The 18,600-nt window shown below is 35.9% G+C and overlaps 3 protein-coding genes across 3 annotated transcripts; 1 reads left to right on the top strand and 2 right to left on the bottom strand.

Annotated features, from left to right (window-relative positions):
* Nucleotides 1-641: 641 nt before the first annotated feature.
* Nucleotides 642-6,741, top strand: LOC122038701 (putative bifunctional dihydrofolate reductase-thymidylate synthase). The gene is made up of 11 exons (XM_042598586.1): nt 642-951; nt 1,061-1,553; nt 1,623-2,022; nt 2,114-2,158; nt 2,453-2,518; nt 2,786-2,847; nt 2,932-3,006; nt 3,097-3,262; nt 3,770-3,893; nt 6,211-6,317; nt 6,399-6,741. The coding sequence occupies exons 1-11, from the start codon at nt 909-911 to the stop codon at nt 6,507-6,509; spliced, it is 1,692 nt and encodes a 563-aa protein (XP_042454520.1). The 5' UTR covers nt 642-908; the 3' UTR covers nt 6,510-6,741.
* A 2,177-nt stretch (nt 6,742-8,918) lies between these two features.
* LOC122038700 (phenylpropanoylacetyl-CoA synthase-like) lies at nt 8,919-10,551 on the bottom strand. The gene is made up of 3 exons (XM_042598585.1): nt 10,287-10,551; nt 9,604-10,157; nt 8,919-9,518 (listed from the first exon to the last, which is right to left on the bottom strand). Exons 1-3 carry the CDS (start codon nt 10,459-10,461, stop codon nt 9,078-9,080), a joined length of 1,170 nt encoding a protein of 389 aa, XP_042454519.1. The 5' UTR covers nt 10,462-10,551; the 3' UTR covers nt 8,919-9,077.
* Nucleotides 10,552-14,883: 4,332 nt separating this feature from the next.
* Nucleotides 14,884-16,437, bottom strand: LOC122038699 (phenylcoumaran benzylic ether reductase Pyrc5-like). The gene is made up of 5 exons (XM_042598584.1): nt 16,121-16,437; nt 15,851-15,988; nt 15,537-15,774; nt 15,243-15,446; nt 14,884-15,166 (listed from the first exon to the last, which is right to left on the bottom strand). The coding sequence occupies exons 1-5, from the start codon at nt 16,307-16,309 to the stop codon at nt 15,000-15,002; spliced, it is 936 nt and encodes a 311-aa protein (XP_042454518.1). The 5' UTR covers nt 16,310-16,437; the 3' UTR covers nt 14,884-14,999.
* Between the last annotated feature and the right edge of the window lie 2,163 nt (nt 16,438-18,600).

Below are 18,600 nucleotides of genomic sequence, written 5' to 3'. Positions count from 1 at the left end.
AATCAATAGTCAAACAAACTGAATTTGTTTCGAGTGGACTGAAAACTTTTTAGATGGAATGGATAAAACATGTGTTAATTCAATTTTCAATGAAAATAATTAAAAATTTTATCCAAAATTGAATAAACAATCAATTCCGACATCACCAATTGATTGAGAATAAATATGTCTTCAATTATTTCCCCAATCGGTTGGGGAAGTCCCCAATGGATTGGGGATATATTGGGATTGAGTTTGTCAGGGTCAAGAAACTCACACCAATCAATCGATTAGATATCGATTCAACTTATAATATCAGTTTAATCGATTTAACTAAATTTTAATTTTTAAAATAGAAAATTAAATATATATAACCGATATTTTAAAGGGAAAAAATAAAAATTTTAAATTAACCAAATCAAATTTTTAATTGGTTCGATCAATTTAATTAAACTTTTACTTACACGGAGAGAATGATAGTTAATTTAAATTTAATATGATGTGTATATATAAAATTATTAATATAGTTATAGACTTATAGGTAAATGAGTATTTTATTTTTTTGATTATTAATTCTGTATCGTTAATTTTTAAGGACACCCTAAATCACATTCTTCCCAAATCAATTCGGCTTATGATTCTTACACTAAAATATTTGGGATGCAAAGTACAAGGCGGGCTTTTCTAATCGACAATAACATAATTAAAGAGAGAGAGGGGGAAGGGAAAAGGAAAGAAAAGGAAAAAAACCCTCTTCCCTTCCTATTCCGGCGCCGCCTTCCACATCTTTCCACTGGCCGCCAGTCTTCCTCTCTTTGCGCAGTGGTTCCAATCGGATTGTGAGTCCTCCATCAAGGATATCCTATCTCATCCATGCCCTCGTCGCCTCACGCCGGACAGATTCTTTCTCCCTTTCCCCTTCCTCGCACATGTTCTTATCTTCTCGCCTATTGACTGCCTCGAAGAGCACAGGTAAGTTACACTCGGTTCAAGTTTACGCAGTCAAAGATTGTCTTCGAACAGTGTTTCCCACTTGCATTGCATAATCTCTCTTTGTTTTTTTTATCATTTCACGGCTCAGGTGCTGCCTTCTTCTGTAGAAGTTGTCGGTTTGATACTGGAACTTTTGGCAAAGTGAATACTTTTACTCGTTGTCTTAGAGTTCTGGCAATGGAGGGTTCAAATCGTGCTGCCCATTTTGATTCTAAGAGGAGTTATCAAGTTGTTGTTGCTGCCACCCGCGATCTGGGTATTGGGAAAGATGGGAGTTTGCCATGGAAGTTGCCATCTGACCTGAAGTTTTTTAAGCAAATCACGGTTACAACTTCAGATCCCACAAAGAGGAATGCAGTGATTATGGGCAGGAAAACATGGGAAAGTATTCCGCCACAGTTCAGACCTCTTCCTGGACGGTTGAATGTTGTGCTGACTCGTTCGGGAAGTTTTGATATTACAACATCTGAGAATATCGTTGTATGTGGAAGCATGGATTCTGCTTTGGAGATTTTGTCAACAACCTCGTATTGTTTGTCTATTGAGAAAGTGTTTGTCATAGGAGGTGGCTCAATACTAAGGTAAAATCGTATCAAAAGTGTCTTTTATCTGTCTACAAGATAGCATTTATAAATTGCGTTTGCTTGCAGGGAAGTGATTAATGCACCTGGATGTGAAGCCATTCACCTAACAGACATTGAGGCATCCATTGAATGTGATACTTTCATGCCTCCAATAGATTCTTCTGTATTTCGGCCATGGTACTCATCCTACCCCATGGTGGAGAATGACATCAGATATTCATTTGTGACATACGTTCGGGCACAAAGCTCATCTACTGAAGTTCATGTTTCTACTGATGGGGATATGAATGGTGGCCATTTAGCTATGGATAAATTTAATGTTCAGGATTTCTCGTTTCTTCCTGAATTTATATACAAAAAGCATGAAGAATATGTTTATCTTGGACTTGTTGAGGATATCATACACAATGGTGCTCAGAGAAATGATAGGACAGGGACTGGAACATTATCTAAATTTGGTTGTCAGGTAAATTTAGATATTTTCATTAACTTCTCTTGCTGATACTTTGTTTCCTTTAGTACTTCACGGGCATCCTAACAATTTGTATCGGATATAGATGCGATTTAACTTGAGGAGATCATTTCCATTGCTGACAACTAAGGTACCAATGAGGACCTACTTATATGCTTTTGCTTGATTCCACCCAAACTCTGTCAGTGTGTTTGAATATGTATGCATACTTGTTTAAAAATCTGCAACAGAATATTGGCAATTAAAGAACATGTGTACTTTTGATTTGAAAATCCTAAATGTTTTATGTAAGATAAATTAGATCCCTGAAATATGTTACTCGTGCATTTGTTGGGAACATATAATATTTCCATAACATATGCAACTACCTTTTTATCTAGTTCACCTATTTTGGCTGACAGTTATAATATGTTTATTATATCAGAGGGTCTTTTGGCGAGGTGTTGTGGAAGAACTTCTGTGGTTTATAAGTGGTTCTACTAATGCAAAGGTATTGTAGCTTGGTTAATGCATATGGAAGGCCTTTTTCCTTATACATTTTATGTAAATATGAAGATGCTTTTCTAGTATTGTAATGTCAATATTAATATACCGTAAAGTAAGTTATCTTTTGATAACTCTCTCTCTCTCTCTCTGAACTGTATAGACTATATTTTTTCATGAATAAAATTATACAAGAATTATTTGTTACAAAAATTTCACGTTGTTGAAACTAATTCCTTTTTGTGAGCTAAAAAAAGTGATTGTATCTTCTCAGGTTCTACAAGAAAAGGGAATTCACATATGGGATGGCAATGCATCAAGAGAGTACCTTGATAGGCATGCACTCGTCTTGCTACATTTTGCTGCTAATTTCATATATCAACCTTGCAAATCTGATGATCATGTACTTTTTGTTTCCAGTATTGGCTTGATTGATAGGGAGGAAGGAGACCTAGGACCTGTATATGGATTTCAATGGAGGCACTTTGGTGCTGAGTAAGAGATAATTATGAAAATATCTGCAATAGCTATTTCTATCAATTTCTCCTTTTATATTTTTCTTAACCATGCATGGATATTCTGCAGATACACTAACATGTATGCTGACTATACTGGAAAAGGATTTGATCAGTTACTGGATGTAATAGATAAAATTAAACATAATCCAGACGACCGCCGAATAATTCTATCAGCATGGAATCCTTCGGATCTTAAGAAAATGGCTCTTCCTCCTTGTCATATGTTTGCACAAGTCAGTGGTCATTCAAAGTTTCAAGTACTATTGATTGAATCATAAATTTATATTTTGCAACCAAACTTGATTGCTTGAGCTATCATTTTTAGTTCTAGTTCTCTTTTTGCAAAACTTCTTTTAATTTAATTCATGTTATAAGTCAATCTGATTGATGAAAATTATGATGTACCATATGCTATGACTTCCATGTTTTTTCTTTTTCTATTGAGCAGAATTGTTCTTTTTTTTTCCCTTCAGTTAAAACAGCAAATATAAATAGCAAACAATGTCAGCAATGTATATCATATATATATTATCCATTAGTTATCACAGTTCATTTGCTGAAGTACACACTTACGTTCCTGTGCAGCAAGAGTAAACAATTTTATACATTATATATAGAGTTGTTTCTGTTAACAACCATAATATATGTGTATAAATTATCTTTTGTTTTTTTTTTAATTTATCTCAATCTTCTTCAGTTCTAGCCTATTTGTTAATTTCATCTTATTACATGTTTTTCAGTTCTATGTGGCTAATGGGGAATTATCATGCCAAATGTACCAACGGTCTGCAGATATGGGTCTTGGTGTGCCATTTAACATTGCATCATATTCACTTTTGACATGCATGATTGCTCAAGTCTGTGGTATATTATTCTCACTCTTTTATTTTTTATTTTTGGACACTGGAAAGTATCTTCTGTGTTGTGCAGTGTGATCTTCATTCCTTGTGCTCATATACCTTTCTAAATGCTGATTAAAAATCTGGCTAACTAAAATTTGACTTCACTGTATTGGTATCAGTTTATAATTGAAGAATTGGCTCCCAAATGGCACATGGATTAAAATTGTCATCCGTAACTTATAGATATTCTTATTACAATGAGTGAAATTGATTAGCAGAATAATCAGTATGCACTAGAGGAGAGCATATTTAGTAGCTGAAAACATAAGCTAGAAGAAATAAACATGCACGAGTCCATGGGATGATATACTGATATTATGTCCAGCCACAAATATTCCATAAGAAAGAAATATAAATTGCAGAAGCATTAGTAAATGGATCTTTGAGAATAAAATATCTTAGGGAGAGTATAAAATTTGAAGGAAAATGTAAATAACTAGAATCTAAAGATGACATTTGATACGGGTTGTAACGAGTGGATCCGGAAATGACTTGACAATTAAAGTCAAAGTAACCTGACAGTCAAAGTCAAGGTGACGTGGCAACCAAAGTCGGGATAAGAGTGTACTTCCCATCTAGCTTCGTTGTTCACCCGACATCAAGGCTCTTGGGTCTAACTTGATGGATTACAAGTCGTGGGGGAGGGGGCCAACCAGCCAGAGTAAATACTGGCAGGGCCTAAAGTACTTAGCCTCATAAATCCCTATGGGCATCCGACTGGATGAAATACCGGCCGGGCCTAAAGCACTTAGCCTCATAAATCTCTATATGCACCCGGCTAGACAAAATATCGGTTGGGCCTAAAGCACTTAATCTCATAAATCTCTATGGGTGCCTTAACCTCATAAATCTCTATGTGCGATCGGCCGGATGAAAGACCGGCCGAGCTTGAGGCACTTGACCTAATAAATCTCTCCATATGCGCCCTAGATGAAGGATTGGTTGGACTTGAGGTATTTAACTTCATAAAGCTCTTCATGCACGACCGACCATAAAACTGGCCGGAATTAAGAAACTTAGTTGCATATTTATTTCTAAATGGATTTTTGGTACACACAGTTTATTATATGGTTGCTTAAAGCGGATTTATAGCATGACCAATGTATCATATAAATCTCTGACCGGATGTATGACATTATTCAATACATAACAAAGCAACTTAATACAAGGACAGACATAAGGGCGGTCGGCCTTGTTAGCCGACCGAGATATATTTCGCAAACAAGCAATAGACAACATTTTAACAACCTATCAACATTGCTGGGGAATATTCCTTTGGGACCTCCTTCAGAGGTTATCTTGTTTCCTATCAGTCGATCATTTATGACAACATATTCCTTCAACGCTTCATCAAAGGCCTAAGGTATAAACGACAAAAGAGGTACATTTGTGGGTAGATAAAAAATTCCTCGGATACTCGTTACACAAAAAACTAACAAACTCCGACACACGATGTCACCTCATGATAATGGAGATTATGATATGTGGTATATACAGGGGTTCTCTCCGTTGGCAAGGTACGCAATTTATATCCTCTGCGCCTTATTATCGTGTGATCACCTCTCTTTGCGCTTCTTCATTCCTTCATCCAGGGCCGTACTAACTTGAGCGTCGGAGGGCCTTGTAAGGATTCCTTTATATGGTTTTGGTCACTAACCCTTTGTTGGATCGTGGGCGTGTGCGCAAGATCGCAAAGAGATCTTTCCAAGAAGGGAAAAGTCTTGCTCCAGTCATCCATCTGACCATCGTCACCAGCGAGCCATTTCTCCAACTTTCAGACATGATCAACATTATTTTAGCAACCATATATTTCTTCAGCTACGCTAAAGCTTTCCCATTCAGAAATTAGCTATAAGCCTATAACCACATCCTTAAAGCCCATCATAGAGAAGCAAGAATGTTTAGGTCTTGAATATCTTGGTGCCCAATATTTGATATGATTGGGGCATCAATCTCAACTGGCCTGTGGTGCCCACAGAATCCATTATGTTTTTGTCACTAAATCTGTATGCCATCCACAAACATCAAAAATCAAAGTATAGCATGCTATTAGTGAACGTACTTGCCCGTGTCTAATCTTTAGTATATTGATTGGAAAATGGTTCGTATGTGTTTGCTTCAAATTTGTTTTCTATTTAAAACAAAAAAAAATATTCATCAACCTCTTTTTACAGATATATAGTATTGTGTTGGGTTGAATTTGAAGTCTATGGCATTAGTAGGAATATGATATGCTGTGTTTCTCATTTTCACAAGTTGCATATGGTTTAATGTTTTAGATCTCTCTCCTGGAGATTTTGTCCATGTTATTGGAGATGCTCATGTTTATAGAACTCATGTAAGACCTCTGGAGGAACAACTTCAGAAGCAACCCAAACTTTTTCCGGTGAGTAATGCAATGGAAAAGGTCTTCAGTATAAAATAAACTTCACAACAGTTTTGAACACTTTTTATTCTCCCAACACAGGTTCTAAAACTTAACCCTCTGAAGAAGGACTTGGATTCGTTTGTTGCATCTGACATCAAGCTTTTTGGCTATGCTCCCCATAACAAGATAGAAATGAAAATGGCAATCTAGAAGCTGTATTTCTTTCACTACAAAAGAAGCTGATTTCAGTATCCACCATCATCTTTCTTTTAATTTCTTGTTTTTTATTTTTATTTTGTTAATGAGGATGTTTTGTACTACGTAATTTACTCGTGGACGACTACTTGTTTATCCTATTCAATTGTCTGAAGTTTAAGCTTTTATGGATGTAGTTGCCATATAATTAAATTATGATCAAATCCACAAGGGCTTTTATATTCTTTCAATTCATCCTATTTTTAATAGCGTACGGCTTGATTGTTTTTATGTCAATTTATTCCATATAGAAGCACTTTCAACAAAACAATCTTAAATAATTGCAATTTTGTGTTTACAATTAGACCTGTGTTGTGCATGTACCTTCAATATAGAACAAAAATTTCCTGCAATGAGTTTTTCTGAAGGAAGCTATGTGTTGTTGTTTTATTTATTTTTATCAAAGAGCACGATATGTTATTTTCTTTTTTTAAGTTGTCATAGTTAAAAAATAATATTAATTTAAAATTAAAAAAATGTTTTTATCTAAGAGGATCTTTTATTTTGTGTTTTTAGCTATACTTATATACTTTAACTTATAAATAAAATTAAAAATATGTGCTTTAATTTGATAAATTATTTTGTATTGACTTGATTAGAGATTTGATAAACCAGTAAATGTCGGTCCTATGGTTAGATATAGATAAATAAATTATGATGGATATTTTTCTCTAATCCAGTGGTTATTTGTATGGAACTAATATATTATAAATTAGAGTAAAATATGGTGGTTATTTGTATGGAAGTAATATATTATAAATTAGAGTAAAATATGATATAAATTAACGGTCCAAATCAAGTCTAAATGAATCAAGTTGTTAAAATGATGGCTCAAGTCATTAAAATGATGGTTCAAGATTAGTTTAGTTTCTTTTTTATTAACTTGAGCTTAATTTGAGTTTAGTTTATTTAAATATTATTAAACTCTCAATACAAGTCTTAATTCAAATTTATTTGATTATTTGAAATTTTTATATTTTTAATTTATTATATTAGTTATTGAACTTGATAAAATAAATTTATTTGTCCAGTTTCTTTATTCATTTAGTATGTTGATGAGAATTTTATTAATGAATATGATTCACGAATATTATTTACGAATGTTATTCACGAACATTATCACGAACGTTATTCACGGATATTAACAAGCTTAAACACATTAAATAAGTTATTCAAACTTATTCATTTAATGTATGTATATTGAACGAATATATATTAAACTTGTTCATAAATATTTAATTTATTTATAGTTCTAAGTATAACAATCTTTGGTTAGAAAGATGAGACGACCAATAAAATATTTTATATCCATAATCTTAATATTTATGGAAGTAAACACCTAAATACCTATGTCAATCCGTAGCGCCGTAATATATTATAAATAATTGCTTAAGTAGATGCAAATGACTAATCTTATTATTTTATTAAAAATCTCTCTCATTTACTAACTAACTTTGGTGAAGCCTAAAATGTATTTACGTTAATGTCCTTTTTCTATTTACACTAAAAATAATTCCAAGGTTTATTAGTAATTCCACAAGCGAAACAATCAGTGATCTAGAGTTCGAGACTCAGCTACAGCGTATTATTATGAATTTTTCTCATCATTAATTTTCTCTAGTTGTTTTATATAAAAAAATATAGTTTTCTTTAGTCCTATATCTTAGAATTGAAAATACTATGATCAAATAAGTTTTTGTAAGTATTTTAGGCCGACAATGTTAAAAAATATATTTTTCTTATTTTTTTTTACTAAGACAAGTATAATATTAAATTAAAATAATTTTTTGCATAGGAAAATTTGTTACAGTAGTTTACTGATGGGATTTTCTAACATCACTATTGTATATATAATTACACTAATATATTATAAAAGATTTTGTAGGTAGTAGCAAATGACGCAATAGCGTGCGTAGGAACAAGGAGAAGTTTCTCGTAAAGACAGAGAAAAAGAAGAAAAAGATAAGTAAAGACAGAAAAAGAAGAAAAAGATAAGTAAAGAGAGGACGACAGAATTCGAACAACAAAAAAAAGTTGATGTGGAATTTGACAGAGAAATTAAGGCACCAAACAAATTGGATGTTTAGTTGCCATCACGATTCTTTTTTTTTTTAAGTTAAAATTGTTGACCATTGAAATTTCGTGTTACAGGTGCTTTTGTTTTATTTTTTTCTTTTGTAATTAAGTAAACTCATAATTAAAAATTTAAATTTATTATAATAAAACAAGAAGAAGTTGACTAACCTAATAGAATTATTTTAAATAATATTAATAATAACTAATATTAATTTAAGATAATCGTGATTTGCATTTAAAATATGACTTTAGAATGTGCCAATCATGCACCAAAAACGGTACCAAACGTGTTTAGTTCTTGAGTATTTTCGGAAATTAAAATTCAAATATATATCATACATCGTGTTACAGGGAGCTTATTCTTTTCAGAATCGAGGTGAAATTTGAAGAAGAGGCTTCAAATTACTAACTTTTGGATGCAGACGGGAAGAATTCAGTGTTGTATCGCTAGTTCAGTTTGCAACTATGGAGGACGACGGTCTCGATGGAGAGTCCCGGGCCGAAGGCCAAAAGCACGCCCCAGTCGAGCCCCTCGCCGGTGGTGGCGTGGCCGTCCGCGGCCGAGCGTTTCCGCATCTCGTCCAGGATGAACAGCACCGTGGCGCTCTGCATGTTGCCGTACTCGCTGAGTACGTGCCGCGTCGCGGCGAGCCGGTCCTTCTCCAGCCCGAGCCGCGCCTCCACCTGGTCCAGGATCGCTCGGCCGCCGGGGTGAACCGTCCAGAACAGCTGGTTCCAGTCCGACAGCCCCAGCGGCGAGCACGCCGTCGTCAGGCTCTGCTCGATGTTGCTCGCGATGATCGACGGAAGCTGGCTCTTGAGGTGGAAGGTCAGCCCAATTTCGCGGAGGTGGCCGCCCACCGCCTCTTCGCTTTCCGGAAGCATCACCTGCGGCGCCAAAGATTTGATTTTTAAACTTCGTTCGATATCAAAAGATCAGATTTTGCTTAATTTCGACGGGATCAGTGATTACTTGGGACGCCGAGGCGATTTCGAAGATGGGGCGCTCGACGCCATCGACCGGGTCGGACCCGACCACGAGCGCGGCGGCGCCGTCGCCAAACAGTGCCTGCACGAAGAGGCTCTCGATGTGGGCGGGGTGGGGGCCGCGATAGGAGAGCACGGTGACCTCGGAGCAGACGGCGAGCACCCGCGCGCCGCGGTTGTTCTCCGCGAGGTCCTTGGCGACGCGGAGGGCGGTGCCGCCGGCGTGGCACCCGACGTTGTAGAGCATGACGCGATTGACGCACAGCGGGAGCCCGAGCAGCTTGAGGAGCTGGAGGTCGGAGCCGGGCATGTCGATTCCGCTCGCGGAGCAGAAGACGAGGTGCGTGATGTCCGATTTGGGGCGGCCCCACTCCTTGATCGCCTTCTCCGCCGCTTCCTTCGCCAGCTTCGGCACCGCCTCCACCACGATCTGCTGCCGCGCGTCGAACGACGGCGCCATGGGAGCCAGCAAGCTTGGATTCTCCCGCAAAATCTCCTCGGTCAAGTACAAGTGCCTCTTCCTGATCGCCGCTTTCTCACCTACACATTTAATCGAACAGGTCAGACGCGCCCACCTAAACCCACCAAACCACCAATTCCCAACACAATCATCGATCATTCTGCTCGAATTACAAGCAATCGGATTCAATCAAGCTACATAAATCTTACAGATGCGCCTAAACTTGGCTTTGAGTTCCTGCAGATGCTCGGAGTTGGTGACCCGGAAATAGAAGTCGGGATAAGCGTTCTGATCGACGACGTTGGTGGGGTTGGCGGTGCCGATGGCCAAGATCGTCGCCGGCCCGTCGGCGCTGTGAATTATCCGGTACCCGTTCACTTCCATCGCCGGCGAGAAGCTCACAGAACCGATGCGTTTCTTAGTCGGCGAAGAATGACGCGTGTTACCCTGTCAGTAGAGACCTCTCAATTGTTAGTTATATAGAGACAATTGGAAACGCTGGCTGGCGTTGGCGTTATTCCGAATCGGTCGGACCGGACCGGACCGATCCGGTCCATCAATCGGCTCTTGACAGCTGCGGGGTAGGTGAAGACGACGCGAGAAAGAAATGCAATGCCTAAACATTTTTCAAACGTAATTTGCAATGCGCGTACGGCGGCCACTCGATTAATTTTATCACTTAAACCGAATCGTCCGGTTGCAAGAGAAGCGCTCCAGGTGGGTACCACCTTCTCGGTGGACCAACCATGTGGGATTCCGGTCTATTTTTGACGTTTGATCAGCTGCCGTTTATCAGTCACGGTCCGGGTATACCTGAATAGCAATCCTCCTGGGGAAAGTTAAGTAAGGCCGTGCTAAATCTCCCAATTAATTGGGTTTAAGTAAGTCATTACCGGATGCGACGGGGCTGACGGACGATGTCTCAAACAAATCCGTCATGCGTCATCATGACGCAAGCCTGAGGTAATCTCGGCTCGGATTGTATCCTATTTTGCTTTTCCTTTTTCTTGTATTTATAATATTTGGCCAGGGGAAACTATTTTTTTTTTTTTAAATGTGATCTTGAAAAATTAATCTGAATGAATGTGCGAATGAAGGTGACACGATCCATTAGGTCGTGCTTTAGTTATCTCTATCCGCATATCTTCAAAAATTAGTATAAGATTCAAGGTTCTTAAATATTGGACAAAAATATATTAAAAAAACATCCATAATTATTAAGGTTCATCAAAGAGTCAACATAGATGACAAATTAGTACAGGAGGATAAGGATTTCAACTACCATTACAGGATTCTCATATGACAAGAACAATTGGCCCGAGATGACTTACAAGGACAAACACTATTAATTAGACATAATAGGTGTCACTAATTGTGCAAGCCACGCAAGGAGATTTAATGGAGGGTTTGAAGATGGTTTTCGTTGTTTTATTGACTATACTCCCTATTCTGTAAGAAAGGCAAGGCAACCACTCAAAGATATTAGGGGTGCAAGTCTAATTAATTATATTTAAGACAAACCAGCGAAGGGTGACATCGGCGGTCGGCTCTTTTTATCGACAGTATAATCCATAATATTATGAGATTCCATTAATAAAAAAGAAAGATATAGTTCTTTATTCCGCGTAAAAATTAGTCCTGCCCAACTCAAATAATGATTGCCCCTCTGTATTTAAATTCTTGGATAAACAAACTATTCAGAAAAGACAGCAGGCAGTTAGGGCAGTGCATTAACAATTGAGGAAGATATCAGTATATTTTTATCTTCTATAGTACAATCGAACTGTTTGAATTTCTGTAGTGTTTAATATTTGAATTTATTTCTGATATGAAAACTGATTCAGAGTACAGTCGCAAACATTTGTTTAGTGTATAGTAGTTTAAATGTGTGGTCAGCAGATAATGATGAGTCTGGGCCTGGGAATATCGCTGCTCCTTTGGAGACAATGCCCTTGTCTGTCAATTAGTTGGTTACAACTCACGTGATAAATGAGTGGTCTGTCTGTTCTAATTGTTTTCCATCAAAATGAAACGATTTAATCATCAAAATGAAACGAGGAAATCATGATGATTCTATCAAGAAATTTTATTTCTCAAAATGTTATTTTTCCAAAGATTTAATCTCTATTTTTACGTGACAATCGAACATCTAAATATCAACTTCGGATATGTCCGTGGGGTCAGTTGTTATGAAATAGATGGCAATGAACTGTGCTGAGATTAAAATAGGACAAGTCAAACATTTTTTTTTGGAAAAAAAAGAAACGAAAAGATCATCTTGCATCATCATGATGCAAGACTGAGATCATCTCACTAGTGCCTTTCTATAGAAGCAATTGTTGTTGTGTTTTTTTTGTTGCAAGTCACTGTCCTCCCGCTTGAAGAAGCATTTATCTTCTCCATCTATAATAGTAATACAATCCTAAATCACTCTATTTACCTGTCGATAAATTTTTTTTTTATAGAGTTGATCCAGTTACCTTTAAAATTAGTTAGATTGTAAGAATTGAATACATGATTTAACTTTTTTTTTAAAAAAAAAATCCTAAATCAACTCTTTTCCCTTTTAGAAATAGAATGACAATGAATGATGTTTTCATTTATACATCTAGTGATGATTGAATGCATTGTGTTGTCATGTGAGTGTCAATTAAGGCGATTTTTCATTAGGGCTGTAAATAAGTTGAGTCGAGCCTAATTTTGAGGTGTTCTTGTTTGATATGATAACTAAGCCGAGCCGAGCCGAGCCGAGCTGAGCTTAAAATAAACCAAGCTTTTGAAATGTTCAAGCTTAACTTGGTTTATTTTTTATGAGCTTGAGCTTGTTTGAAGTTTGACTTGAGCTTGGTTCATTTAGATGTTATCAAGCTCTCAATTCAAGCTTGACTTGAGCTTGGTTCGAGCTTGGTTCGTTTAGATGTTATCAAGCTCTCAATTCAAGATTGTTTGATTATTTGAAACTTTTAGTTGTTTGATTGATTATTGAGTTTGATAATTTAAATTTATTTATTTATTTTATTTTATTATTTATTTAGCATATTGGGAAAAATTTTATTAATGAATATGGTTCGTGAACATTGTTCATGAACGTTGTTCACGAACATTGTTTACGAACATTGTTCACGAACGTTATTCACGAACGTTATTCACGAACATTATTCACGAATGTTAACGAACTGAACACATATGTGTTCAAGCTTGTTTGTTTAGATTAACAAGCTGTTCAAGCATTTTTGTTTAATTAATCTTATGTATATTGAACGAACATAAATAAGCTCTTACCAAGCCGAACACCAAGCTTGTTCATGAATACTTGGTTCATTTACAGCTCTATTTTTCATATTTAAAATTTAATTTCCTCCTTTAAAAAAATTATATAACTACTTATTCTTATTTTTTTTAAAAGAGTTATGTGATTATTTATAATAAAATTTATGTCCTCGAAAATTTAATTGAGCCAGCCCAATAGCATGCATGATAGCGACCCATTAACCTAGACTGGGCCAGATGATGCAACTCTTTTAACTGAACAATGAGATTCTCCCAAATCTTATCAATCTACCTACAAAAGGCTAGTTGTGACATTTTATTGGTGCAATCTGACTAAGAAATGTAATTTTTGACGATAACCCATTCGAGAAAACCTAATACTTATATTCATGATCCATAGGATCCATCCTGATTTTCTACCCAGTATATCATCCTATTTATTATATAATATAAAATTATTTAAATCTTTTGGATAGTTGTTCTTTGTCAGGGTGCAAGAAATAAAAAATTTAACATCAATTTTCTTGGTTAAAAAGAAAAAAAGCAACAATTAACATAATTAAAAAAAATCAAATTGTTCATGGACAATGGACGATATTGGGCCAGAGGCTTGCGCATGCAAAAGTAGAACTTACTAGAACAAATTCTAATCTACTCGGTCATGTAGTTTTTAAATTTAATTTTCTAAAAAAATATAATACTTTAAATCAATTTTTTAATTAAATTAATTAAAAATTTCAATTTGATCAAAATAATGCTATTATTATTATTATTATTATTATTATTATTAATTAAGTGTTATACGGTGTTACAATATTATAATAGTCATTAATTAATTACTATATTATTGCAGTAATTATTTAATGACTATAATATTATTATAATGATTATAATCATTTTAAAGTGATTTTTATAAGTTTAAATAATTTTAATTATTTAATATAATAGTATTTTTATAAGTGATTTTTTATGTTTTAATTAATTTAAAATAAACATATTTTTGATATGAAAAATGAGCTTCTTCCCCCACCTCACACGGATAGAGGTATAAATGAACCAAATCGTTCATGAGCTATTCGAAGTTTTGTTTGATAAAAGTTTATTTAATGAGACTCATTAAGATAAATAAATCAAACTCAAGATACATAATAACTCAAAGTTCATAATACTCAACTCGTTAGCTTGTGAACATATTAGTTAGTAAAATCATGAGAATTAATTTTTCAAATGAAAAAAATAATAATTTTAATATTAAATTTATAAATTTTACATTCTATTTATAAAAAAATATAAATAAATTTATTAAATTTATTTATTAGAATAAAATTATAAATTTTAATAAGAATATTATATATTTTTTAAAATATATAATTTAATTTTTAATAAATATTTAAATTTATAATTTATATTTACTAAATTTGTTTAGGCTCGATAAAAATTTGAATAATTTCTTTAGCCATAAATATATTCATTAAATAAACCTCAATTCGATTATAAATCAGTTAAATTCAAATATTCAAGAGTTAACACGAGCAATTAGAAGGACAAAGAAAGATAACCATGGAATTCAAACAGATAACACACATGATTACATGAACATGCGATTTATTTGCATACATAACTACTGAAAAGCGACAATGTTCTACATGTTCTTAGATAAAACGATTCAGGTATTCATCGACAGAAGTATATTTGACATCGGGGTAGAGTTCCGAGGCCTCCACGCCGAATGATGGTTCGATCTCGAAGTTGGTGTGGTCGCCCTTGATGAAGACCGAGTGATGAATTGCATAAACCACGTTCAATGGGATAGGAGATTCTGTAAGAGAAAAGGATAAATATGATGGAATAATCAATTAAATCACAAGGCAAAAAAAAGAAGAGAAAAGTAAAACCTTGGATCTTCTTGAGAACTTCTTCTTCAGAAACATAGACCCGCTCGAAGGTCTTGCCGACTTTCTTTTCCCACAGAGAAACGAGCTCGTTGTGCGATAGGATGTTGCTTGGTGGTCTCAGATACAGGACCTTGTTCAATGTTCTGGGATCATCCACTGCTTTCACAGTGTATGTTCCGATGTCATCTTCATCGACAAACACAGCTGTTGAATTGGGGGAAAAAAGGGATAGAAAATCACAATTAAATACTGAAACAATAATGATTTTACATTTGAATTAGATTAATGAGTTACCTTTGACGTTCCCATCACCCAAAATGACTACTTTGTCGGTTGGAAGACCGGCAACTCCAGCCTGCCCGAGCGATGGGAGGAAGTACCCGGCGAAGAAATTGCTGGACACGTAAGTGTAAGGGATCCCTGAAGCCTCCACGGCCCTTCGGATCTGTACCTTGATGTCGAAGGTTGACTTGGCCGGCTCTACGGTGTTCACTCGATCGACATCGTTGCCGAACTCGGAAGGTAAAAACCTCTGAAAATTCAACAATTGGTTTCCAGTGCATAAGTTAGGCGGCTAGATTGGAATTTGGGCGAGGAAGATCACAGACCTTGATGTGGGTGCCGGAATCTTTGATGGCGTCGATGATCTTGGTTTGATCCTTCAACTGCAAAAAGCCGACGGCGGAGATAACGACGTCGACTTGCTTGATGGCGCTCACCAGGCTCCCGTGGTCATACAGATCCCCCTGTTTTAATTTCAAAAAAAAGGAAGGATTCAAGGGAGAGAAATTGAAAGTTAGGGCAAAATCAAATTGAAGTGTTCTGAAACTGAAATCGTGTAAATTTGCAGATAAATAAGCAAGCAATGAAACTTGTACATGGACGAGCGTGACGCCGGCTGCCTGGAAGTCTTGGAGGAGCTTGGCCTTGGCAGGGGGCTGGTCGGCGGCAGCGGCGGCACGGACGAGGGCGAAGGTGGAGTGGCCTTCCCTGGCGCTGGCGAGAGCGATGTGCTTGCCGATGTATCCGGTGGCGCCGATCACTAGAATCTTGCTCTTCGACGCCATCCCTCGTTCGTTCGATCTCTTCTTCCTCGTCGTCCGCTAGAGCTTTCTCCTAGTGGAATAGGACTATAGGAGTGTGTGGAATGACTTTACTTAGAGCACTGGCTTCGTCTTTGGTGTTCACCAACCACATCCGGGACACCGTGCGGACGCTCCCAGCTGTAATGAGAAATGTTAATTTAACCCCTCAGAGTCTAATTTTTTTAAAAAATATTCTTATAATTTTGCAAGTAGTTTATTGTTGGTTCATCCTGAAGTACAATCACTGAAGATGGAAATTAACAAAAATATCAGGTGAAATGATAATAATGAATTATAAGGGGTAATTGTGACATAAGCAAAAATCCTTATTACACGGAAATTTATCTTAAATAATTATTGCGTGGGGCCGGTGATTGAAGATGGAACGGAGGTGTCGAATGAACTTGGACGAAATCACGGCCGGTGACTGAACGTGTTCCCATTCATAGCCAGTTAATTATGGAGCGGGCAAAGCATCGAGCTGTTTGTTGACCAAATGGTGCCAAAACGAAGGCCTAGAAGGCACTTTCCAATTTTGCAAAATTATGCATTTTTTTTTACCAAATTTTTCAAAGGGACTAAGAGAGCAATTATTTATATTTTTTAATTATTCAAAAGTCATTTTATGTTCGGATAAAATACATCAAAGTTTCAGTTTAGTTCATTATTATTGATGCGGTTAATGATCTAATGGATGAGGATCGTTAAAAGAGATCCATATTGATGTTAATATGTATGCTTTTATATAAAAAAATTTAAAAATAAAAAAATTAGATATAAAAAATAAAGATAAAGGAGTAGACACGGATTATAAATAATAAATATTAATATTAAAATAAATATATGTTAATAAAAAAGAAGCATTAGTATAATGAGTATGTGATATTATTAATTTTTTGTAAAAGATGACATACATTTACGTTTAAATCAATATGGATGCCCTTAGTATTGCCAATGATATTATTAGTTGAGAACTTGTCACCCTATCAGCTCATCAACATGTGGAGTACAATGACACTACCATAAAATCATTAACCATTGCGCACACGTATTGCGTGTGTAATATAATGCATAAATACATGTAAATTATATAAAATGAATATTTATTGTCAAATAATTAAATAATATTATTCAATGCTAGTATGATTTATTCTATGAAAATCTTAATCTGAAAATAAAGTAGAAATTAGGTTATTAATCATATCTCAAGTTATGTAGTGAGAATGTCTTATATCACTCGAAGAACCGATGAGATACAGAGATGGATAGATGCGATTATGATTTTTCTCGAAGCATCGATGAGATACAGATGGATTGATGCGGTTGTATCGTTATGCAGAAGAGTCGAAACAGATGGATTGATGAGTTGTGATATAAAAAAGATAAGAACAAGAAAACTGTAGCAATAATTGGAGAGAGAGAGAGGAGGAGAGAATGATGAAAAATCGATGAGGATTGAGAAGGTGAGAAGAAGGGATGTAGATAATAAAAATTAAGTTATGCGTCTATAATTTGAAAAGGATAAAAAGTTGAAATTACTAATAAGCCTTGAGATTGTCTTCGCTAGCTATTGTTTTGGTTTTTTTATATTACTATAAAGATTTATATAGCTAGATCATATTGTAGATACATTCTTTAATTCTTTATTGATGTATCATAATTATAACTAATGCAGCGATAAGGAGGGGCCCACGTGGCACCCTCGTAGTCCGGGTCGATGGCCACGGTGCAGGTTAAAGTCAAGATGGTCAAAGCCATGGCGAGAGGTTTAGCCGTTGAATCCGAGTGCCGCTTGGAGAAGATCGACCAGACACCTGCTCGCCTCGGAGAGGGCCGACTGGACACCCGCCCGGTACGATGCATGGCCTGGAACAAAGGGGAAAAGGAAATCAAATAGAACACTACTTCGTCATTAAATGAAGCCAAAGCAAAGGAAAACACTCCATCAATGAATGCAAGGAAGTCAAAACAAAGATATCTTCTGTCAAGTAATTAATACCATTAAACAAGAGGAAGATAGAGGAGCACAAGGAAAGGTATAAAAGAAAGGGAAGTTGCATATTTGAGGGGGAGGATTATTATCATTTTGCACTGCTTTCTCTCTCCACTTATATTCTTAACTTGAGTGTTGGAGGACCAACGACAGGGACCCCTCCCCTGGTTTGATTTTTGTTTTGCAGAGAGCAGGGAAGTGAGGATCAAGGTCTTCTACCAATCAGTAAGCCACGTCATCCCTAGTTTTCCAGTTTCTTGATATCGGACAGGATCATTTT

Source organism: Zingiber officinale, chromosome 1A, assembly GCF_018446385.1.
Source record: "Zingiber officinale cultivar Zhangliang chromosome 1A, Zo_v1.1, whole genome shotgun sequence".
Classification (NCBI taxonomy): Eukaryota; Viridiplantae; Streptophyta; class Magnoliopsida; order Zingiberales; family Zingiberaceae; genus Zingiber; species Zingiber officinale.
The sequence above is the reverse complement of the archived record's forward strand: the minus strand, read 5'-3'. Positions and strand labels throughout refer to the sequence as shown.